We start from the raw sequence: 24,069 nt of genomic DNA on the forward strand, positions 1-24,069 counted from the left end.
ACATCTTCTTTATCCAGTCATCTGTCGATGGACATCTTGGCTCTTTCCACAGTTTGGCTATTGTGGACATTGCTGCTATAAACATCGGGGTGCACGTACCCCTTCAGATCCCTACTTTTGTATCTTTGGGGTAAATACCCAGTAGCACTTCCACATATTCTTAATTGTTTGTTCTTCTCCAGTCCTTGCCCCTTTCCCATCACTCTTCTGGAGAATAAAGATTAGACATTCAGGGCGCCTGGGTGGCTCAGTTGGCTAAGCATCTGCCTCCGGTTCAGGTCATGATCCCAGGGTCCTGGGATCGAGCCCCACATTGGGCTCTTTGCTTGGCGGGGAGCCTGCTTCTCCCTCTCCTTCTGCTTGTGCTCTCTCAAATAAATAAATAAAACATTTTTAAAAAAGATTAGACATTCAGATTCTTCTTCAACTTTGTACATAGAAAGTCACAGGAGACCATAATTCACTCCCTACACCCAATACAGACCAAATAATCTACATAATTATAGTTTTTTAAAAAAATCAGAGAAATGAGAGAACGAAGAAACCTAAGTGAACTAAATTTTAGAAAATGACAATCCTTCAGATGAGAGGAAAGATATGCAGTGGTTCTCACCCTTGACTGAAGTGGAGGGAAGAGTAATCCACCATAGATGATGGTAAGGAGAAATCAGCCTAACTTTTAACAAATTTTGACGGCAGTGTGTGGACCGTGCATAGGTTAGAATCCAGAGGAGCCATAGCCACAGAAGAAACTATACTACCTCACAGTTCTTTCTGTGATATTCACTAACAGTTAGGGCCACGAAAACAAGGGCAGTGAAGAAGATCTGGGGAGAAACTTTCAGAGATACATTGGGCTTTCAGCTAAGAAAGTTTTGTAGAGGGATAGAAGAGCTGAGAGAAGACCCCTGGCCCTCTAGGCATTCAGCTCAGAAAGATTGGGAATGGAAGTGGGAGAGAACTGAGATCCTCCCCCAAGGCTTAAAGCTAAGGAAGACATCAAGCAGAGCAGAAAAGCTGAGAATAAGAGCTCTAAAACAATATTTGCTTGAAGGAAAAGTCCTGTCCTGCCTTCAAAATATTTGAAGCCAATGGTGAATTGACTCAAACTATAAAACTATAACAAACCCCAAATTCAGCTTAACTATAGATCATACAGACTCAGCCTAAATTCTGGTGGCATTATAGGAGAAGATGCATAGCCTCTTTTGGAGGAAAACATCATTTAATTCTTTGTCTACTGTATTTTTACATAAAATACCTAGCACATAGTAAACAATATTAAGAAACATAAAAACAAAACAAAACATTAAAATGTAACCCATGATCAAGAAAGGAAAACATCGGGGTGCCAGGGAGGCTCAGTCAGTTCGGCTCAGGTCATGATCCAGGGTCCTGGGATCAAGTCCTGCATTGGGCTCCCTGCTCAGTGGGGAGCCTGCTTCTTCCTATCACTCTGCCCACTGCCCCCCCCCCCCGCTTTTGCGCACGCTCACATGCGCACTCTCTCTCTGTCACTCTTTCAAATAAATAAATAAAAATCTTTAAAAAAGGAAAAGAAAACATCAATAGAAGTTAACCAAGAAATAGTCCAGATTTCAGAATTATCACAGTATGACAAAAATGCTAAAGGACTTAAAGGAAAAGGTAAAAGCCATGTATGAAGATATGAGTAACTTCAGGAAAGTGATGGAGAGTATAAAAAAATGGAAATACTAAAAATAAAAAACACAGTATCATAAGTAAAGAACTATTTAGATGGGTTGGCTTAACAGTAAGGTGGACAATACAGAGGAAAGAAATTTAGAAAGAGATAAATAGAAGGAAGGCATCCAAACTAAAAGACAAAGAGAAAAAAAGTAAAACAAAACAGAGTATTTTAGATATATGGAACAATGTCATGTGGTCTAATATTTGTATCACTGGAGTAATAAAAGGACAGGAGAGAGAGAATGGGCAGAAACAATATTCAGAGAGGTAACAGATGAGAATTTTCCCAAGCTAATGAAAGATACCAACTTATAGTCCAAGAATTGCAGCCAACATCAAGAAGAATAAATACAAAGGAAACCACACTTAGGCACATCATAGTCAAAATTTTGAAAGCCAAATTTAGAGAGACCGTAAGAGCAGCTAGAGAAAAAAAAAAGATACTGTACACAGGGAGTTAAAATATGAACTACAAATAACTTTTAATCAAAAATTATGGGGACAGAGATGGAATTATGTATTTAAAGTGCCAAAAGGAAAAAGAATTGTCAACCTAAAATTTTATATACAGTGAAACTTATCCTTCAAAAATGAATGTGAAATAAAGACATCCTCACACAGACAAAAGCTGAGAGACTTTATCACCAACAAACTGCACTTCAAGAAATGCCAAAAGTTCTCGAGGCCAGAGAAAAATGAAACCATACCTGCAAGAAGAAATAAAAAAGTATCAGAAAGGACAAATCCCTGGACAAATAAAAAAGACACATATATTTTAGTACCTTCATTATATACACATATTTACAATTTTTTAAATATCAACCCCCCCCACCAACAAGGTATGGTGGGTTTTATAACACATAGAAGTAAATATATGCCAGTATCATAAAGGATGGGAGAGGGATAAATGGAATTATGCTGTTGTTTCTTATATATTCTTAACATAGAATAATATTATTTGAAGATAGTTATAATTAAAGATGCAAATTGCAGTTTCTAGAGGACCACTATATTTAACATACAGGAGAAAAGCTACAAAGACAACATAGGAATATGAAAAAAAATACCTAATTTGCCAAAGATTCAGGAAAAGGAATAGAGAAACAATTGACAAGTGGGAATGAATAAGTGAAAACTCCCTCCAACCACAATTATTGAACACTGAATGTCTTTGGAAATTAGTGTTTGCTACAGACTTGATGTTTTTCATTAATTCAGCCTAAAACTATAAGGCAAAACAGAGCTATGTGTGAATTGTATGCTGTAGTTAGATCATTTTGATATGACTAACACTGTTGCAATCACAAATAAGAGCTGCTTTATAAACTTCCCATGCCATCAGAAGTTAAAACAAGAAGCAAGATCTCCATTCCAACACAAATTTTCAGCAGTTACATTTTTCTGAAGTCAAACTACAATTCCAATAGTGGTTTTTGGATTATGATACAAGTGAAAAGGAAATTTCCGTATTTAAAATCCATTTTACTGTGCACTTCCACCTAATTTTCCATTGAAAGTGATTAACCTGCAATGTAATGGCATGCAAAGGGGAAATATCAAGAGAACTTTATAGAATTTTTTTTTTTTTAAGATTTTTATTTATTTATTCATGAGAGACAGAGAGAGAGAGAGAGGCAGAGGGAGAAGCAGGCTCCCAAGGAGCAGAGAGCCCGATGCGGGGCTCGATCCCAGGACTCTGGGATCATGACCTGAGCTGAAGGCAGACGCTTAACCATCTGAGCCACCCAGGCGCCCTTTATAGAATTTTTTTTTAAGATTTTTTTTTTTTATTTATTTGACAGAGAGAGAGAGACAGCGAGGGAGGGAACACAAGCAGGGGGAGTGGAGGAGGGAGAAGCAGGCTTCCCGCTGAGCAGGGAGCCCTATGTGGGGCTCGATCCCAGGACCCTGGGATCATGACCTGAGCCGAAGGCAGATGCTTAACGACTGAGCTACACAGGCGCCCCAGAATTGTAATAGAATTGTATAAATGCCTTCTAAGCAATGAATATGCTTAAGTAAAACCATATGCTCATGGGTTGTCAGTACCTATCTGGGTGAGAAAATATTTTCAAAAATGAAATATGTAAAATTTCACTACAGATCAGCATTAACAGATAAACAGATAATTAGTTTTGATGATAGAGAACCCTTACTCTAACTGGTGTTCAACTAAGTAAAATGTTATCCCCCACAAAAGTAATTCCATTCCTCTCATTATTAGACTTGATTACAATTATTATTATACCTTACATTTTGTCAATAATGTGGATATTTATTTTCTCTCTTGTTATAGAAATATCTGCATTATGCCCTCAGTTTTGCCCCTTTGCACACAAACTCTAAAATATTTTTTATCTGGCTCTTTATAGAAAGAAATTGCCAACTGGTCTAAACGCACAGTTTTCCACAACTGTTGTTTTGTTTTGGAATCACATGCTTTCTAATTCAAACTACTACTTCTATGAGTCACTTGGAGAAGGTAAAAAGGAGACAGAAATGGAAGTTGAGAGTTAATTCAGTCCTGAGGTTAAGTAATTGCTTAACCAACTGAGCCACCCAGGCTCCCTATGAGGTTAAGTAACTGTAGCTAACATCGAGCACATATTATAGTAGCAAGTACTCAGGTAATTAAGCACTTTGTATATATTTGCTCATTTACAGGAATCTTATGAGATAGGTACTATTCCGAACCTTTTACAGAAGCTGAGAGTTGCCGAGGATCTTATTGGTAAGTGATATAGAGGGTTTACAGGATTTAATCTAGCGATAGGACATCAGAATCAATGTCTGCAACATAAGTAGAGGATCAAGGGAAGATAGATAATTGTTGGGGGGCGTGAGGGGGTGGGGGATAGAGGTGGGTGGCAGGTGGTCCAAGGTAGAGGAGCCGGTGTGGACATGAGATCTCTTGGGGAGAATATGACTACCAGGTGACAAAAACTGGTAAGATCCCTGGAGGCTCACAAAAACCGGTAATTCCCACCTGCCAGCAATAGGACTCTTTTTTACCCCAACCCCTTTTAATCAATTCTGCTTCAGAATTTCCTGATGAGTGCGTGAAGAGGTCTGGATACATTTTATAATGTGGAGAGTTGAAGATGAGTAGGAAAAATCTGTAGCGTGGGGATCTGGGAAATCTGTCCTTTTTTACATGTAGATATACACACATTATAGGTACATATTCATACCTATGTATTTATATATTTGTAATATAACACACATCCACACACCTAACCCCTATGTGTGTATCAGCAGGGTTTAGAATTTAAAACACAATTATGTTCTCAGTGTTTTGCAGCGGCCACTTCAGAGCATTTTAAGAGACTATGAATGACAATAAAAATAACAGAGTGATCAGATCACATGTGCTCAAGGCTAGAACCCTCAGCCCCGCCGGCTTTTACTTCCCCTCGATTGTTTTTCCAGCCAAATATTCCTCCCCTGGCAGGATCCCAGGGTCATCCAACCGGCCAATGACGGTTTCAGAGAAGCGGTCCCGGGGAGGGGTATTATGTTCAGGAACACGTCCTGTCAACTTTGCAGTCGAGTCACCTATTTCGGTTGGTAGCGGCCGCTATTTCTTTAAATGGACAGCGGATTTCGAAACGGCAGGAAGGGGGGGGGGTCAGGAAAAGGAACTCAACCGCCTTTGATAACTGCCCAGCAGCCTTCCCTTCCCCAGAACGCGTGCTCGGTTGGGGAAGCGCCTGCCGCGGCCGCATTCCTCCCCTCCCCCCCCCCCGCGGGCGCGCGCGGCGCCTGCTCTTTTCGGGGCGCCCACCTTCGCGGGGAATCCCCCCCAACCCGGCCGTCCCCCTGCGTCTGCGGCGCGGCCGCCCGGCTTTGTCTCCGGCGGCGTCGCGCTCCGGCGCTCGCGCTCCCACATTTCCCCGTGTGCAGGCTGTAACCCGATCTCCCATTTCCTGGTGGATTCTCTTAAAGAGGCAGCGGTCGAGAAGCAGAACAAAGGCTATTGTTTTATTTCCTCCTTTGGATTCCGCGTCCTTACCGGAATGCCCCTTCATATATGATTATTCTCCTTGCCTCTGCGCTCGGGCTGGGGCGGGGGGTGGGGGAGAGCCCTTGTGCATTTCAGTGTATCAGAGACGGAGCCGGGCAAGGTGGGAAGCGTTTCATAAAAACCTGTCTTGTTTCATAAAAACCTGTTTCTGGGGCCCCAGCGTAACGTTTTTTTCAACGTGTCTCCCTAGACCTGGCGATTGCTCGGCGGCGCCTGGGCAGCCCGGCTCCCCCGCCGGCGGAGGGGCTCGCGGCGGGCGCGCGTGGGCCGCGCTGCGGAGGGCTGCGCCGCGCGCTCCGCCGGCGGCCGCGGCCTCGCGCGGCCCCGCTCCCCCGGGTTCCCTCCGCCGCCGCCGCCCCTCCCCCCGCCCGGCTTTTATTTCCCCGATGCCGGGCTGTAACCCGAGCTTTTATTTCCTGGTGGCTCCTTTAAGAGGCAGAGCTCAGTGCTGGGAATTCACGTCAGTTTCTGCACTGAAACTCTCAAGATCAATGAGCAAAGAGCTTTCTCAGTTCTGCCTTTCAGTTTCTCTCTTCCAGGAAGGAAAACATTCGAGAGAGCGAGGGAGAGCGGCGGGAGGGCGGGGGGCGGGGGCGCCGGCCGCGGGTGGGAGGAGAGAGCGGGAGGCCGGCCGGGCTGCGCCCCGGGTCGCCGCGCCGCGCCGCGACCTGCAGACCCCGCCGCCGCGCTCCGGCCCGGCTCCCACGCCCCCGCCGCCCCGCGCACCCAACTCCGCCGGCCGCCCCGCCCCGCGCGCTCGCAGACCCCCGGGGCGGCTGCCGGGAGAGATGCTGCAAGAAACTTCTTAAATGACCGCGTCCGGCTGGCCGTGGAGCGCTTCTGGGTTGGGGAGAGGAAAGGAAAGTGGAAAAAAACTGAGAACTTCCTGATCTCTCTCGCTGTGAGACATGTCTGAGACTCCTGCTCCGTGTAGCATTAAGGTAAAGATCTTCTCCTCCTCCCTCTCTGTGATCGAAAATCTTGAGCTGCACCGGCCGGGGCAGTCCTGCTGGGCTCCTCCGAGGGGGCTGTGGCAGTTGCTCCGGTCGCAGTGAATTATTTGGGGCGCCGGGGAAGGAGATGCAGCTCGCGGCGGCGCCTGTACCCTTTCGTGTAACCTTGCTGCTCCCCCCGCCGAGCCCCTTCTCGGCTTCTCGCCCCCCCACCCCACCCCCTACCTTTTTGACAATTAAATGCCCGTCACAATTGGCCAGGAGGAACCCGAGTGGTCTCTAGAACTGTAAAACACCCCCGTAATTAGTGCGCTTGTGTAAAAAAAAAAAAAAGAAAAAAAAATCGTGCTCCTACTCCTACTCCCAACATGTGACTGAAATGTAACTTTTGTTCCTGAGGGGTGGTCTCCTTAGGAAAAAAAGTTCGTCAGCCCCCGTTGGGGATGCAATCTTTTTTTTTTTTTTCCCCTTAGACGACTGCCTGGGTCAGATCAGACTGGATTTTTTCTCCTCCTCTGATTGTAATTGCAAGCGCTGTCGGAGAGACAGTCCTGGTGTCAGCTTTTCCTGGGCATTTGCACAATGAATTTCTCTCTTTCTTTTTTAAACTGAGGTAAATAAGTTGCCGAATGCTTATTTTACTCCCATGCATGTGAAAGTTGAGTAATCCCAAAGTAGAAAACTCCTGTGATGCAGAGAGAGAGAGAGAATTATCTAAGTGAGCAGGCAAAGTGACCTTCCCTGTTTGACAGTGCAGAGAGGATATCTAAGAGTAGAAATCTCCCGGCTTTCTGGTCGTGTTTTGCAGTATTGTAAATGCAGGGTGGTGGATGTTTGCAAACACCGTACTTGGCTTCCAAGTAGTCGTGTGTGTACACGTATATATGTCTGTATCTATAGAGCTGGTGGTACTGTGGTTTGTTGCTTCTAAGAAGTTGTAAAGTTTGCCACCGTGAGGAGGCAGGATGATTTGTCCATTTCCCCCAATTATTTTTCCCATGGCTGCGTATACTGTGCACTTTATTTATTTCACTATTCCATCAGTCCCCAGGTGGAAAGCCTTCTGCTTCTGTGAGAGGCCGAAGCCACTGAAGTTTGTTTGTTTTCAGCTTGGCCCATTTAATATGTGCTCATTGAGTGGACGCTGCAGAAACAATGAACAAATAACCTGTTTTCCTCATCTGGGGGGAATTAGAGAAACCTTTCCTGTTTCAACACTGCTTTTCCAATAGGAAACAGTATTTTGTTTAAAGTATTCCTGTTTCAAGGAAACAGTTTTTTATTATATTTGCTTACTAGGTTTTTGTAATTAGACTCAGATTTTAGTGTTTCTCATCAGGTGAGATTTTCATGGATTTTTAACATAGGGCTAAAGTGAACTAAAAAAGTGGGTTGGGTTTCTTTGTTTTTGCCTCACAAAAATGCCCAGGGGCACTTGAGGGCTTTTGTGTTTGTAGATACCTGGGGGCAGCAGAATGTCTGTGGTGGAGAGGGTATCACAGTAAATAATTTAAGGTACTTGGATACGTCAAAACTAGTTTCTTTTGCTATATAAATTAGATTCTACAATGAGCACGGTACAGATAATCTAATTTGACACTTCATAACACAAACAGAGGTAACTAAATAATAGGGTATTAAATCAGTAAATTGTATTTGATGGCAATAAATCCCACATCAGGAAAACCTGGACCAACGATGGGGCGGTAATTTTAGGCTGAAAACAAACAAAAAGCAATTCTTTCTGTGACTTTTCTTGATACCTCTCTTAAAGAGACTGCATGTCCCCACTGTTCTGATGGGCTTATTTCTAGTGCTACTGAGTGGCTTGTTTCATCCTACTCTAGTGGGAAGAGTTCAGCAGCCCCTTTCCTTGCGCAGACATACAGAACTAATCTCCAAACCCAGACAGAACACTGTCTTAAATGTGACATAAAAATTGCAGCCATAGTTTGCCTGTCATTTTTTTCCTTTTTGCTTATCCTTTCAGGTTTTTTTCGGTGCCTCTTTTCATGACTGTGTATTTCTATGTAATTAACATAGATGGAATACTCTTCACTAGTAACGAAAGTATCACTTGTATTTGAATGGTTCTTCACCGAACCAGCGTAGAACTGTTGGCTTAGACCGTGTGTATGTTTAGGTGCACACATGTGAAGTGTGTTTTTTTCCAAGGAGTTTGTTGAATTCACAGTGTTCCAATAATAAGTGCTTCAGATCAAGGACTTGGGATTATTCCGGGTCATCTGAAAATGTGCTGGTGATGTGTGCAGTGTTTCATTTAGTCCTTGGGATGTGGTACAGTGACTGCATAATAAAAAATGTTTGCTGGTAACCCGCAAGCAAGTTACGGGGATTGCTTCTAGAGTCCAGTAAACAATAACTTTTCTGTGGAGCAGAGAAGGAATGTCAGAAGCTTTCAAGGATGAGCTGATGAGTCCGATGTATTGAAGACATGTGATACGGAAGCCTCCCTCTGTGTGGAGAGATTTCCCTCACTCCTCCACTCCACTCCTGAAACCTTCCTCACTTGTTCCCATTCCTTACAAGCAGCTGGTCAGCAAACAGTAAATTCCTCAACAGCTGGTGTGATAGAGCACAGAGGAGCCTGACCGGAGGCAGCCACAGAGGGAAGTACTTGGTTTACTTCTGAGCAGTGTCTGTTCTCCTGGAAAAGCAAAGTGTAGAATTTAGGTGCAATTTCCAAGGTGAAAGTTTTTGACTCGGTCAAGCAGTGACACCTTTGTATAGATCGCTTCTGTGGTGGTAGTTGACATCGAATGCCTGATAAGCACCTTTTATATTTCTTTTGAGCTTTGTAGGCATCTTTTCATCACCTAGGGAAGTGAGTACCAGACACGCATCGTACACAGAAGACAGGTTGACTAGCCCAAGGTTACCCAAACTGTCACGGAGCCCCACCGTTTCTCTGCACTGGGCTGCCCCACGTGTGCAATGGCACTCTCATCCAAGAGTTTAAATGCTTCCTTTGCTGACCAGTGGAGTGGTTCAAATGTAAGGACAGGGACAACTGACTATATAAAAAAACAAATAATTTTTTTCAGAGGCTTGAGTGGCTGACTGTGCTGGTCACGGGAGGAAGGAAGAGGCTGTCCTTTCCATCATCAGCCTTCACCTTCAAGTCACCTGTTCGGTTTTAAGTTCAGCCGACTTGCTGCGGAAAGTGGTGATGGCCCAGCAGACACAGTCCTTCGCTTCTTGGCATGGTTCTTTAGTTGTGAGGGCCATCCAGGTTACCAAACCTAGTGGCCTAACTGCCCCTTCCCCCTTTCCCCGCCCTCCCTGTTTGTCTCTACTCTCCAGTATGGTTGGCCTTCTTAGCAGAAAGAAATCTCTTTTTATTTTGCTACTAACTGGGACACTCCGGGTTTCCCCTACTGGACTCTGAGCTCCTTGGGTTTAGCGATGGTTATCTTTGTGTCCCAGTACCTAGCTTGGCACCTGGCACAGAAGTGTTCCTCAGTAATGTTTGCTGATTTGAAGTGAGGCATGGGAGGAGGTCAGCGCCCTTTCCTCTGTCTGTTCCTGTGTACCAGAGGGTGACTTAACACTTTTATCCATTAGCTCACGTGAAGTATTTAATAAGTCCGCACTGCTGTCTCAGGGGGGCCTAGAACACTCTCTGGGTGTCTGTCCAAAAATGATTATCAGTAGAATTTTGGTATAATGATACTATTTTTATTATTTTCATAAAATGAAAAAAAAACACTTGTGTATCTAAACAGACAAGGGAATTGAGTAAAAGATGATAAAGGGGCTTGAAGAATCACTTTAGAAGGCTCAGATTAGTGGGCTTGCTGGTTTTCCCGTTTCTTGGACAATTGAACCAGGGAACCTTTAGGCTTTCAGAACTGGAAGGCCTTAGGGATCACCTGGGCCAGCCTCGTATTTTCATAGAGAGGAGTTCCAGAGAACGAAATGGCTTGCTCCAGCTAATTGGTGTCTGAGCCAGGTTTAGAGCAACATAGGCCTCGTTCTCAGGCCCCTGCACTGCATTTGCTGGGTTCATGGTGCATCCCTATAAAAGGCCAAGGAAATTCGATACAATAGGCTGCACTCTCTCTGGCACTTCCTAGCTTGGTCCATTTTAATCCCAAGCCAGCTGGTATGAGGGCACGGAGATATGTGCCAACGAAGATGTGTGTGGGGGGAGCACTGGGCCCAGAGGGTATATTGTTAGATGTGAGAAGAGGAAGTAGTAGGAGTAGGGGATCAGGGAAGAAGGGGTTGATGAACTTGTATTTGTACCACTGTTTGCAGCAACATTTTTTTTTATTATGGTAAAAAAACACACAGTGTGAAATTTACTATCTTAACCATTTTTCAGCGTGCAGTTCCGTAAGTGATAAGTATATTCACATTGTGGGGCAACAGACAGATCTCTAGAACTTTTTCATCTTGCAGCTCAGAAACTCTATACCCACTACACACTCATTTTCCCCCTCCCCTCCTCCCGGCCTTGGTAGCCGCCTGTCGATTTTCTGTTTCTATGGTTTTGACTACTTAGGGTACCTTATGTAAGTGGAATCCTATATTATTGTTACTTTGCTTGTTGTTAACGCCCTGGAGGTTCCTCCACGTGGCAGAATGGTACAGGATTTCCGTCTTGTTTTAAGGCTGCATAATACTCCGTTTTACGTGTATGCCACATTCTCTTTATCCGTTCATCTGCTGATGGAGATTTCGGTTACTTCTATCTCATGGCTGTGTGGATAAAGCTGTGGTGAGCGTAGATGTGTGATGACCGCTTGGAGATCCTGCTTTGAGCCCTTTGGATGTACTCCCAAAGATGGGATGGGTGGGATGCAGCAACTCTTTTTTACAGTGTGTGTGAGAAGTCTGGTACGAAAGGAAGGTACAGCTGAAAGAAAATCTGTAAATCTCAGTTGAGCTGCATCTGCGCACACCGAGGAAGGTAAAGGGGTGAGGAGGCACGGGGTTATTGGGAGTAACTGGGGGAAGAGCAGTCTCGTTTTATTACCCATTTTTAAAAAGTTGCCCTTTGGTGTGGTTCTCCCAGCTGAGTGGCTCAGTGTTAAATGAAGCCCCCTAGGGTGTGGGGTATACAAACAGCATATTTTTCCCTGTGAATGCTACTGTAGAGAAAGCACTGGGGTTTGTTTTCAGGCAGAGTCCGGGACTGCTGTATTTGTTGTTAGACGTGTGTAAGAAACCAACCTCTGTGTGTATTTGTTGAATAGAATGAGTGTGAGTGCACTCAGGGTTCCCACGCCAGAGGGGCCGCGCTTAAAGATGGTTCCCTGCCAAACCTAGTATTTGGGGGCGAGAGACTGAATGAGCGAGAAGTTAGAATTATAGCCTATTAAACAACAAACACATTTTGATTTATTTCTGAACCTACAGGAACCAGACTGATGAAGTGTGGCTTGCTGGGGCATCTCAGGATGAGCCCCGATGAAGAGGCAGAAATGACTTGTGTCCCACATCATCTGTTGGTTAGAAATGAGTGCTGTTGCCTGTTGGAAACTGTTCCTTCAGTGTCGAAATATTACCACAAATATATTATTTGCTCTGTTAATTTGCTCGATAAGCCTTTCTTCTTAGATAGTGAACATGTGCAGGTCAGCCTGGTCTTTGTAGAAATGATCTGGAATTTTCAGACTGTGGGGAAGCAGTGGGAGGGGTTGAAAAAGGAAGGCATTAGCCCGAGTTTGTTACGTGTGGACCCCCGAGGGGCAGAGCTGCTTCTTGGTCCCGTGGACTGTGTTTATGGAAAACTCTGTAACACTTGCATTTTGGAGCTTTCCCCGTTCTGGGTAATTAAAGGGGTTTGTCAGCTGTTTTAGTGGTCATTGTGCCTACATTTTCTCCCCTTCTTCTGCTTCCGCCTTCTCTTCCTCCTCCTTCACCACCACCACCACCAGGTGTGGAAGACGACTGCCTGCTGGTCCGCCGTGTGCGAAGTGTTTGATCTGCATTATCTCCCTTACTCTTCACAACTTTCTCAGGGATGCCGTTTTTCTCCCCATTTTACAAATGAGGATCCTGAAGCCTGGAGTGTTTTAAGCGACCCATTGGCCCTCAGACACCATACGTGGCCAAGCTAGGGCCTACAATTCCAGAGCATTCTCCATGACACTGTTCTCAGGTACAGCCATCTTCATGAAGAAAATTAGGAAACTGATTGTGACGGGTGATGGTGGAGCCTCCCATGAGCCGGGATGAGAGGCAGGAATAGGGCAGCAGAGATGTTTCCTTCCCATTCTGGGTCCCCTTGAAGGTGGGTTGTTCCTCACTGTTCCTCTCACAGCGGGGAGAGCCAGATGGCCACGCCACACAACTCAATGTCCAGGTCTTCCATTTTTCTTCCAGTCTCTGGTGTTCTCTAGTGATATTTTGTCTTTCGATAGGTTTCATGCAAGGCCCTCCATGTTCTCAGAAACCTTTCTTTTCCCTCTCTGCCTTTTTCTTCTTTCCCTGGCACCTAATTACTCCGTCATTCTGTGGGTGACAGGCTGCACTGGGTCCTCTCATACTGCCCAATCTCAGCCTCTGCATTAGATACCTTGGCGTCACTCCCTGGTCAGTCTTTTCTGTCCACAGCTTTTTTATGTCCCCCTCCCTTGAAACTTTTTACACAATCCGTCAACAGAAAGTTTTTCTTAAACCATCCCTCACGTACATTCTCAATACTATATGATTTCTAGGAATCTGAGGTCTTTTCAGGTATTCCCCGATTGTCCCACACCACCAGAGGAATAATCTTTTCTTCCCCCTCTTTCCTGGTAGCCTGACCACACTGGCCTCGTTCTATCTTACTTGAGCGAAGAGAGAATTTTGGCCATCTGAGTTCATAAAATTTGGCATTTGAACAACTTTAATGAAGCCTTTCTTCAGAACAGATATGGGGAAGGAGGCAGAGAGAGAGATGTGGGGAGGCAATAAGAGGGAATCTGAGAGAGCACAACCGAAATTTCTCATGAAACAGATGAGGAAACTGGGTCCTTTGGCATTTAAACAGCATGCCTGAGATCACACTGTTCGTGGTAGCTGAGCCAGAGTCAGAATTGGGTGTTCTGTCCTAGGACCATGTCCCTCTAACACCGCGGCAGAGGAAGAGTGGTAAAAAGCAGACAAGATTTCAGAAAGTGTGGCTTCATCGTGAAGACTCCTGTAGAGTGGAGTGTATGGCACCAACAATGACTGATGATATTAATGATCATAATTATGACTTCCAAGTTAAAGACAAGCTTTAAGTTATGAGATTTAGGAAGTGAGAAAATGTAATGCATTTTGGAAAGCTATCCAATAAAAATGTTTGGCATAAAAATAATGTGAAGTTTTAAAAGGTTCAGTTATCTGGATGAATGACTTATGAAAAATATGTTACTCCCCAGTGAAGACAGGAAGGAGCTATCCAATAAATCTGTACGTTCACCAGACCTGTGTACTCCTTGGGGGTATTTTCCCTTTGTGTGTGGGAGTCAGACATACGGAAAACGATCTCATTTCCTGAATGACCTGAAAAGGATGCGGCGCCCTGCTGCCGTGAGCACTGTGGGTGAAGTGCGTTCAGTGATATGTGTTGCCACGATGTAGTTCCAATTACCTCTACTTCAGATTTTCATTTGCTTTTTTTCCTGTCTGATGTTCTTTGGTTATCTGTCAAGGAGATTTCCCTCAAGAGGGTTGTAAGTTGCTGGGAAGAGGGGACCAGTCATTGCCATACTGTGGAGCCCTTCTAGGGGCCGAACACAGACACTGGAGTAGACAGGCCTGAGTGTGAGTCCTGGTTCTTGAACTTAATTAATCTTCATCTTCAACCTGTTAGCTCATCTGAAGTGGTAATAAAGATACCTCTCCCTTGGGGTATGTAAATTTCATAATGCAGTGACTTACTCTGTTAAAAAAAAAAAGTTCTTCCCCCCCCCCCCCCCATAATATCTAGATCTAGAAGGAGCTAAGAGATTTTCTAGTCCCGGGCCTATGTTTTACAGTTGGTATGGCGGCCAGAGATGCTGATGGTTTGCTCCAACTCCCGTGGCTGGTCGGTGGCACCTCCTGAACCCAAATCTAGGCCCCCCCAAGTTGGCGGACTCCCAGCACGCGTGCTTGCCGCTATGGGCTGGGGTCACTCAGTCGTGTTGAGCAAAGCTCTTGGTTTAACTTTAATTGAATTCAAGCCTCAACAGAAGAGATGAGCCAGCTGCAGTTACGTGGTAATAACCAAGACCTTTTGCATCTCACAGTGAAGTTTTGAGGGAATAGCTGGGACAGTTCTGAATAAGTTTCAAAGATAAAAGGAAAAAAAAACAAAAAACAAAACCCGAAGCCTGGAAGTACTGTCCAGTGACTCTAACTAGCATTATTACTCAGCCCTCAAGTATTCAGACCTATTCAGGGACCCGCTTGTTCACACAGTTGCTTATTATTTGTGGCCGGGGCGCGACTTGAACGAGGGCATCATTTCTTAAATCTGCTTTTGTTAAACAGGCAGTTCCATGTCTGTCTGACCACAGAGCAGACACTGTTTGCTGGCGGGGGGGGTGGGGGTGGGGGGTGAATTTCCAGTTTCAAGAGTGGGAGTCGATGGCTCTCAGTGGAAGTTTATACAGAAGAGTTGGAGAAAGCCAAATGTGTGACTTTGGGGCATGAGGGAACCTTTGTTTTTAGATGTTGAGGGACTGAAGTATCTGTTTTCAGCAGCTCTGTTCTCTTAGCCGTGGACTGGAAATGCATTCCTGAGTTTTCCTCTGTATATCCATGTTAGATGAGGAGAAGACTTGGAGGCTGGAAAATGACCCTTTGTGAGGCAGAGTGGAGAGAACGTGGCTGCCTCTTCCGCCTGACCTCCCCCACAGCAGGTGTGGGCACTTTAGGACTATTGGAGAAAGAGCATAGATTTGGGGAGAAACCGTTGCTCTGCCCTCCTCCTTGGAAAACACAAGTGAAAGTTTGTGATTTTCTTCTCAGCTGCCTTGTTCCCTTCCCAGTGGCTTGTGAGGGGCCACATAACTATATCTTTCCGAAGACTTATCTCTGTAACAATCAGTAACCCCTGCTCCACTCACATCCCCTATATGTGAGGAAACAGTAACCAAAGATGAGATGCTGACTCTGAACTATTTCCTGGAAGAAATGAGCTGCAGGTAGAAATCAGCCTGATCATTAAAAAGAAAAAAAAAATCAAGCCCCCAAGAACAGCCTGTTTGTCTCTGAAGTTCCCCTTTTCCCTAAGACTTCCCCTTGTTCCCTAGTGAAAGTGTGGGTCTGGGTGTGGTGCTGGTGGCCATTCTAGGAAACTGGGATTCGGGAAAGAACGGGGAGGGCTCCGATCTGCCTGTCGGGCTGCAGGTGTGGCCAGAGCAGCGCTGGGTTCCCTGATGAAGAATCCAGGTCAGGAGACAATAGAGTTTGTATCATCCAGGGCCTGCTAATTAACACTCAGATCAATACATCGCACTGGGGTGGGCCAGGGGAGCTAGAACAGAGACTTGACAGAAAGGGGAGCAGGAGTTTGCTAAGCTGTCTTCTGGACTGCTCTGAGGAGCTTAGCCAAGGGAAGGAGACTTTTCCCCATCTTTGTTCGTTCGTTACTCATTGTTGCTTCTAGACTGTTTGTCTTTCCCACACTGTCCTGGACGGTCGAATCAGTCCTGCTGGAGGAGACTGCATAAGAGAGTCTCCTGACTCACCGGAGGGTCCAGCTACGTCTTTTCATGTACAGATGTGTGATCCCGGGCGGGGCCTCCGAGGGGACAGAAGGGAGTTCTCTTTTCTCTGGGCCTGGTTGTATATGTGTGCCCAGCTTCCTGCCACAGAGTCGGCCCACCTGGTTTTGGGAGATGGAAAATTTGAAGGATTGGACTCCTGGTGCATTTTGCAATCGCTGTGTCCTTTTGACCTGAGATCTGGGAGGTTTTAAAAATCCATGTCATGAGGTCACTGGACGGGTGTTTCGCACAGCTGAGACCCATGGCTCTCCTCACTACCGGGTCCTGATGGTCATGGCCAGCGATGGGGTGGGGACAGTGGGTCTCGCTTGGTGCCTTTTGATGTGGTCTGTATTCGAAGTGAGGCGAACTGGGTGGGAGAGCTGTCATTTGGGATGGAAATAGGAGTAACGGAGATCTTCGGTCTGGGAGTGTCTTCTTACCCCTGCCTGGGAGGCCTGAGTGACCCCATGAGGCTGACTGCATCCCAGATCCCCTGGAAGGCTGCCAGATCCTTATTTGACTTTGTGCCATTTAGTCCTTCCGTTAGTCTGCTGACTTGAATACTTTAGGATGAGGTGGAAGGAGGAAGCGTATGAGTTGGAAAGGTAAGAGTCTTTACCCTTAGAAAGCTAGAGAAATGGAGGCTTGCTTTCTGAATTTTACATTATGCCTTTTTTGTGTCTCCGCTCTGGCTCTGTGCTTTTGGCTCTGAGTCGGGTGGTGTGGGTCCACTTCTCTGCAGGTAGAAGTCACCTGTAGGTCAGAGGCAGCTTTTTTTTTTTTTAAACATTATTTATTTTAGAGAGAGGGAAAGAGTGTGGGGGGAGAGGCAGAGGGAGAGGGAGAAGCAGACTCCCTGCTGAGCAAGGAGCCTGATTCGGGACTTGATCCCAGGACTCCTAGATCATGACCTGAGCGGAAATCAAGAGTCAGATGCTTAACCGACTAAGCTGCCCAGGCACCCTTCAGAGGCAGCTTTTGAACACGGTGGAATCCAGGGGGGCTGTTGGAGGGCACAGGAAGGCTGGAGTAGTGATCCTGTAATCTTTTTCAGCATGCTATAAGGGTATCTTTACCCTTCACCCAGATAGGCAGGGAGATGGGCAAAGGGACCTCAGCATTCGGTTACATGTCAAGTAGGGCACCTATTAGAATATCTGTCTTATTCCCACCCTTCCTGGAACTGTGGTTTTTCTATGCTACCTACCTTAGAAAATGAACAGGGCCCTGATACCAGTGGCAGGATATGTATTGGTCATCTTTTAGAAGCACGGTGAGATAAGTGGACAGGACCTTAGAGGGAAATGACCCTTAAAAATGCATGAAGGAGACAAGGCGGGGAACCATGTAGACTCCCTGAAAGGCCTTGTCATTCCTGCAGAGAGGGAAGAGGTGGGCCCAAGGGCATAAGTCAGTGTTAATGTTAGCTAGCTCTTCTGAGAATTTGTCTGTCTTGAAAACTTCAGTAAAGTGGCCAAATGGAGCTTCTCTAAACCAGGGGGAAGGCCTGTGTGTGCTTTTGTGGTTAGCTCTTGTGTTGAGCAGTCTGATTTAAGGGAAAGATGGTTCTGTGTACATTTCCATTTCAGTTGTGGTATTTTAAGGTTTACCATGGAGGAGGTGTGGGTGAATAAGAAGATAGTCCTCTTGCTTCTTGATTCAGTTAGATCTAGGTTACAGGTGAAAGTAAGTTCACAACGCGTTCACATTCTTATTTGGGTACATTTTAGGATTGCCTGCAGATCCGAGGGCATATCTAGTTATTCTCCATTGGTGTACATGCTTGTGGCCTGCCAGGCTAAATGCCAAGTGGATTATTGGAAAGAATTCACTTCACAGATCTGGCCCCCACATTGGTGTCTGTGATTCTTCTTGGGCTCTTGTATTGGGGTTCTCTGAATCCTTTTGGGACTCCAAGTGGGGCCCATGCTGACAAGATTATGCTGCTTTGGGGAAGTTCTGGCTGCACACTTCCCCAAGCAGGGTGAAGCAAGTGTTAGTCCAGCTGGCTGCCTTTTGGGCAGTTGGCCATGCTTGGCACTTCTGACTTTCTGGTATACCAGTTGCCAGAAAGGCGGCCTTTCAGCTGGTCCTAGTGTCCCCAGGGCACAAATGTTAGGCTTTGGAGGAAAATTTGTGATTTTATGTTCACTCCTTATTTTCGTTTATGCGCATTTATGGCATTATAGTTGAAGTTCATTGAAAGATGCCTCCGCGCTCCAAAGCCTAGAAAGTAGCTTCCTTGGGTGAGGGAGAGGTTCCTAGGTAAAGTTATCGAAGGCCCATGCCGAGGGACACACACGAGGTTGGAAGGAGCACGATCTAGGGACAACAGTGAGAGGGCTGACAGCATGCCTTTAGATGCTGTTTTTAGTTCTAGTCAGGACTGTACAGTATGGCTCGTGCCTCCTTGGGCATCATTCTGCTTTTATTCCGAGGGTTCATTCTTGTGACCCCGCATATGTGCACGTGTGTGCATGCTCATAGGGTCATAAGTCATGGAAACGAGGGCATAATCTGTTCTCTAGCTTGTAGAGTGACAGGTTACACAAAACCCAGCCTTGTGGCAAGAAAACCTTACATATAGATGGAAAATATATCTCCTCGGAAGGTTGGCTTTCTGATGGGCTATAAACGGATTGTTAAACAGCAATGTGAGGGGCCGTTAACAAGCTGTTTCTAGGAGCATCTCCCTGGTCTGGTCTGGTCTGAAAAGGTAATGTGTACATATTAGAGCTATGAAATAGTTTGCCTGTGGTGTTATATGTTGGTAGATTGTGTGTGTGTGTGTGTGTGTGTGTGTGTGTGTGTGTCTTCAGGGGTGAATGAACCGAACAGATAACTTTCCGTGTTGTTTATTTCCTCCTACATTAGCGTCCACGTTCTGTGGTGGACTGTGTTCTGCTTAGTTTTTTTAAGCTGGCTTAAATGAAGAGGTGTTTGGTCAGGCAAACTTCAGAAAGCTTCAGTATGTTTATGAAAAGATCCTATATATGTAATAGTTGCATTAAAGCTTGAGAATCCTTGGATGGAGGGGTACATCACCTCCCCAGAAGCAGAGGAGCATTCAGGTCTCCAAGTTCAGCAACGCAGGGTGCCTATTAGGTATCTAATCTTATTTGAACTTCTTTTCATTTTCAGGTGTCAGAGCTGAACACTGGTCCATGCCAGTTTCTGCTACTATTGGGTTTTAATGAGAACCCTTTCTTGTTACTAGGATGCCATGCTTCTACTGTGTTCACAGCTGCTGTGTTAAAAAACAGGTGTCTCTTATAATCCTCTGACTGGATCAGTTTGCTAGCCTGGCAAAGCCTTATTATTATTGTTTTCATTTATTTATCTGTGTCCCACATAGGTCAGAGCCTGCCAGAGGCTGCTGATGAGCAGGATTAATGTGAGAGAAGCTGGGAGCTTTTCTTGATGGAGATTTCTGTGCATACAGTCCATCTAAGATCTTATACCATAAAGACAGAGCTAAATAAAACTGTTCAGGATACGGATCACAGGGGAGAGCAGCCAAAAGAGGAATAGTAAATGAATAGTTCTGTCATTCTTTAAAGGCCATCTTAAAGCCGGTGCTGCCACAAACGCCATCCAGGACTGAGGGGCATGAGTGGTGACAGGGCACACGAACAGATTCATCCGATGTTGCTTCTCAAGGCTGCTGGATCCCAAGCTTCTGGAGGGCAGATGTTCTGTCTTCTCCGGCCCGCAAGGCAAGCTGCTGTCCTGCTGCACACCTCATCCCTCTCATGCTATTCGTTCTTCTCCATCCTCACTGGCGCCGTCTTCCCTCTAGCCCCAGATTTCTCACTTGTCTGCCATCTCTCACCTTCCTACCTCCACTCCCTGCACTTTCCAGTCCGACCCAGAATGATTCTTTGCGAGTCAAAATTCAGTCACAGTCCCTCTTTGACCCTGCAGTTCAGGATGGAACCCAGCCCTTCGTCATGGAAGGCCCTGGGCAGTCTACCTTTCTGGAATCATTCTCCAGCCTCCCCCTTCTGTATTATCTTCCAACCGAGACCTGCTCTTCTCCCAGAACACATAATGCACCCTAATGCCTCGAATCTTCCCTCATCCTTTTTCCACCTGGTAGCCAATGTGTCATCTGAAGCCCATTTCTGAAGCCTTCCCTGTTGCTGACAGGCACAGCATCCTACTAGCCTTTGAACGTGCTGGCTATTGGCCATGACCCTGTTGCAGTTTGCTTGTCATCCTCTAGCTACAGTGATAGCCCGTGGGGAGCAGGAGTCCGATGGATTCATTTTTTTATATCTCCAATTGTCCAGCACGGTGCTTGGCGCAGGGCAGGTCTGATGTATGTTAGCTGAATAGTCTTTTTAAAATCAGCAAGTATTTATTAAGCTTCTCTTACGGGCTCAGTGGGAACTAGGCTCTGTGACACATACGTAAGTGTGAGATAAGCAGCTTGCAGTCAAATCCTGAGTTGAAATCCTGAGCAAATAGCCCTTGGAGGTAGAGGAAGGAAGGAAGAGACCTCACTTTTGTTGTAGGGTTAGGACCACATGGCCGGGCTAACAGCACTGCCACTCCTCATACCTGAGACGTACGCACTGGACAGACACACACACAGGACCCGTTCACTCTTTCCCTCTTAACTGCCCACCTTCCGGAGAGGAGCACAGAGAGCTGGAGAAAAGACTGGAGAACCTGTAGGCCCAATGCAAAGGGAGATGCATGAACAGCCCCAAACGAGTAAACTTACTCACCAATGTGCCCTTTTACTTTGCTTGGCTCGGGATGCTCCTGGGCCCGGGAGAGAGAGCTGATGGCTGTGTTGCAGCCATGTGCAGTCTTGACATTGTTGGCTGTGGTTCTCTGGGAACCAAGGGTGTATCCACTGCGTAGGGCTGCCTGCTGTCCCCTCACCTCATTCCTCTGCTAGCTGGTTGGCAGAGATAGCCTGAAAGAGCAGCCTGGCTTCCTGAGCCTTCTGTGAAGTCTGTGATTGCCTTGCCAAGGACAGGGAGGAATCTGACTCTGTACTTGGGTCAGCTCTTTTCAGCCTTCTCCTCCTGATCCCGTGTTCTCTTCTCTACTTATCTGAGAAGCTGATCTTCTTGGAGCTCTTAGCTTACTCCTAACATGTTGCCTGGGGGGCCTAAACCAGAGAAAACAACCGAGCGTACCACGGGACTAGAAAAACAGCTCAGAGCCGTGTCTTATGGAGGGTACGACAGCCTCACCATTTCTGTTGACAGTGGACAACTCAGTGCTCCTTACTTAAAGAGGAGGCTTTTAGGAGATGGTGTTAGGGTTATGAACAGTCTGGTACGTGTGAAATGGACCAACCGGCAGAAGTCGGGTATTTTCAGGTATAAGGAGACACACCTAGACCTTCCCCACAAGCCCAAATGGCTCATTTCCTGTTTCTTCTCATTGCCTGTTTCTTCTCATTGCCATTAACATGCAGCTGGGATTGGGGGCATCAGGATATGTGAAAAGTCTCCACTTTCTGAACCCACCCAGATCCCAAGCAATGATTTTTTTCATGGCTCTCCAAACCGTCACCTGCCAGGTTTTCCTGGCTACCTGCCAGGGGCGCTCTTTTCCATATCCACACTGCAGCACCCCGCCAGCCCTCCCGGCCTTGATCTTATCTTGGCTTCAGGGGACCTGTCTCCACGCTGCTTTCCTTCTAGGCCTGTCCCCACCGGCAGCCCAGGGATTCCCTTGCCTCTCCCAGATGGGCTCCAAGGGGGGTTGTGTGCAAGTTGGGAGTTGTTACAGCCACGATGGGGAGCAGCAAGGCATGGGTCCCAGTGCAGACACACATTTATGAAGCTGTTGGGGGTGGGGGTGGCCACCAAGGGTGTACCCTCAGGAGCACCCTGCTCGTACCCCTCATGCTGTCCAGGCCAAAGGGGTACTGTCAGGTTCCTCCCACTACTGTGGTCCTTGTGCAACATCTCCATGGCCAAGGCTGTTGATTTAGAGGCCATTTCCTTCCTGTCTACTTCCTCTCCTTTCCTTCCAGCCTCACCAGACCCAGTGGTAGGCTTACGGCTCAGGGCGCACGGAAACCCGGGGCTTGGCGTGGATGAGCCCCGGGGTTCCTGATAACGAACAGGCCGTAGTCTAATCTCTGACCTGTCCCCCGTTTAGCTCTGTGAGGAATTACGGTCCTTGTTCTAGCAACCTGCTCAAGAACAAACTTTTGAGCCCCCACAACTGTAATAGGGCCATCAGGCTTTGTTTTCACTTGAAGTTGCTTAAACATTGACCTTCCTGCGAGAACATTTCAGGACGCTTTTCTGAAAGAGCTGTTGAAATAGAAACAGGAGAGCGATAATGAGTACCCATTTGATTGTGTGGGAGGGGCACCCCCAGCCCCTCCCGCTGAAGTTACCATATTTTCCAAACCCTGCATGATGAGTGTGATCTGATAAAGGACTTCTCACTGTTTCTCATTTATGTGGTAAGCCTTACAAAAGGATACACCGTTCTATTTTCACAGATTATTATTTTTTTTAAGATTTTATTTCTTTATTTCATAGAGCGAACACAAGTAGGCAGAGCGGCAGGCAGAGGGAGAGGGAGAAGCAGGCTCCCCGCTGAGCATGGAGCCCGATGTGGGGCTCAACCCCAGGACCTTGGGGGGATCATGACCTGAGCCGAAGGCAGACGCTTAACCTACTGAGCCACCCAGGCGCCCCTTAACAGATTACTTTTACCGAAAATAAAATCACACGCGTTCAGGGCTGTTAAGGAACAGCCCGCCTTCCAGCCAGTCTTCCAGCGTGGCGAGGGTGACACCGTCCAGTGACTGGAGGCTCCACACCGTGGGGCTCTTCTGAACTTGTTCCCTTCTGATGACCCCTGGCTGGGATTGAGAAGGACTACCCAGTCTGTTTGTCTTTCTTCTGGATAAAAGTTGCAGGGACACTTAAGCCTTATGCTTCAGGGCAGAATCTGATCACAGCAGAGATGAGGAAGAAATTTCCCCTTGTGGTATCGGGTTGCACAGTGGCCCAGGCAGGTGTGCTACCTCTGTTAAACACACTCGCAGCAGCACGCTGCCTCCTCCCTGGCCATCTCCAGGCCAGACTGTTGGACCTCGTGGGCCGGCGGGGTGATTCCTTCGGCAGGTCCTGCGCTTGAAGATGGAAGGCAGCTCTACCCCCGCACTCGGCCTTCCTCCGGCCTTCCTCCGGCTTCCCGTACTGGCCTCGGGGCCGTGTTGCCGGGCCCTTAGAACCCTCTGCAACTTCACGGGAGATTGGAAGTTGGGTCTTGGTCGCTGCACACCCACGCCTGCACGCACACATGCCTTTAAAGAGTTTTCTGTAAACTCGCTGCCCCTTTCCTGGGCATGACTTTAGTGCCTACGCCACATCTAACCCATATGCATCCCCAAAATACCACTCACAACGAATAGTAGAATTCTTTTAACATCAGGCCCACAGTTGACCATCTCAGGCCTGCATTGTGGGTAGCTTTGAAGTCTGATCCAAAAGAAGTGTGTGTGTGTGTGTGTGTGTGTGTGTGTATGGGGGGGGAGGGGAGACGTGGAGGTGTGGGGAGATGGACTTTTCCTTTTCTTCCTCTTTCCTTCTTTTTTTTTTTTTTCAAAGATTTTATTTATTTATTTGACAGAGAGAGAAATAGCGAGAGCAGGAACACAAGCAGGGGGAGTGGGAGAGGGAGAAGCAGGCTTCCC

At 46.5% G+C, this 24,069-nt stretch overlaps 1 protein-coding gene and 2 long non-coding RNA genes across 6 annotated transcripts in view; 2 read left to right on the plus strand and 1 right to left on the minus strand.

Moving 5' to 3' along the window:
• Positions 1–2,334: 2,334 nt before the first annotated feature.
• LOC145721731 (uncharacterized) lies at positions 2,335–6,143 on the minus strand. Its single transcript, XR_014145589.1, has 2 exons — positions 5,723–6,143; positions 2,335–2,417 (listed from the first exon to the last, which is right to left on the minus strand). It is a non-coding gene; the product is annotated as an uncharacterized LOC145721731 (long non-coding RNA).
• A 294-nt stretch (positions 6,144–6,437) lies between these two features.
• The window catches only part of ETV6 (ETS variant transcription factor 6), a 239,477-nt gene continuing 221,845 nt past the window's right edge, over positions 6,438–24,069 (plus strand). For 3 of the 4 annotated variants that reach the window (XM_081821244.1, XM_081821245.1, XM_081821247.1), the window contains exon 1: positions 6,440–6,675. In XM_081821244.1, coding sequence (XP_081677370.1) covers positions 6,643–6,675 — 33 coding nt within the window. In that variant the 5' untranslated portion in view covers positions 6,440–6,642. Of the gene's footprint in view, positions 6,676–24,069 lie in introns of all 4 variants that reach the window. The other variant, XM_081821246.1, reaches the window with a different exon arrangement.
• LOC145721733 (uncharacterized) lies at positions 6,923–14,422 on the plus strand. Its single transcript, XR_014145590.1, has 2 exons — positions 6,923–11,623; positions 12,073–14,422. It is a non-coding gene; the product is annotated as an uncharacterized LOC145721733 (long non-coding RNA).

This window comes from Leptonychotes weddellii, chromosome 5 (assembly GCF_054177405.1).
Source record: "Leptonychotes weddellii isolate Sample4059 chromosome 5, ASM5417740v2, whole genome shotgun sequence".
NCBI classification, from domain to species: domain Eukaryota; kingdom Metazoa; phylum Chordata; class Mammalia; order Carnivora; family Phocidae; genus Leptonychotes; species Leptonychotes weddellii.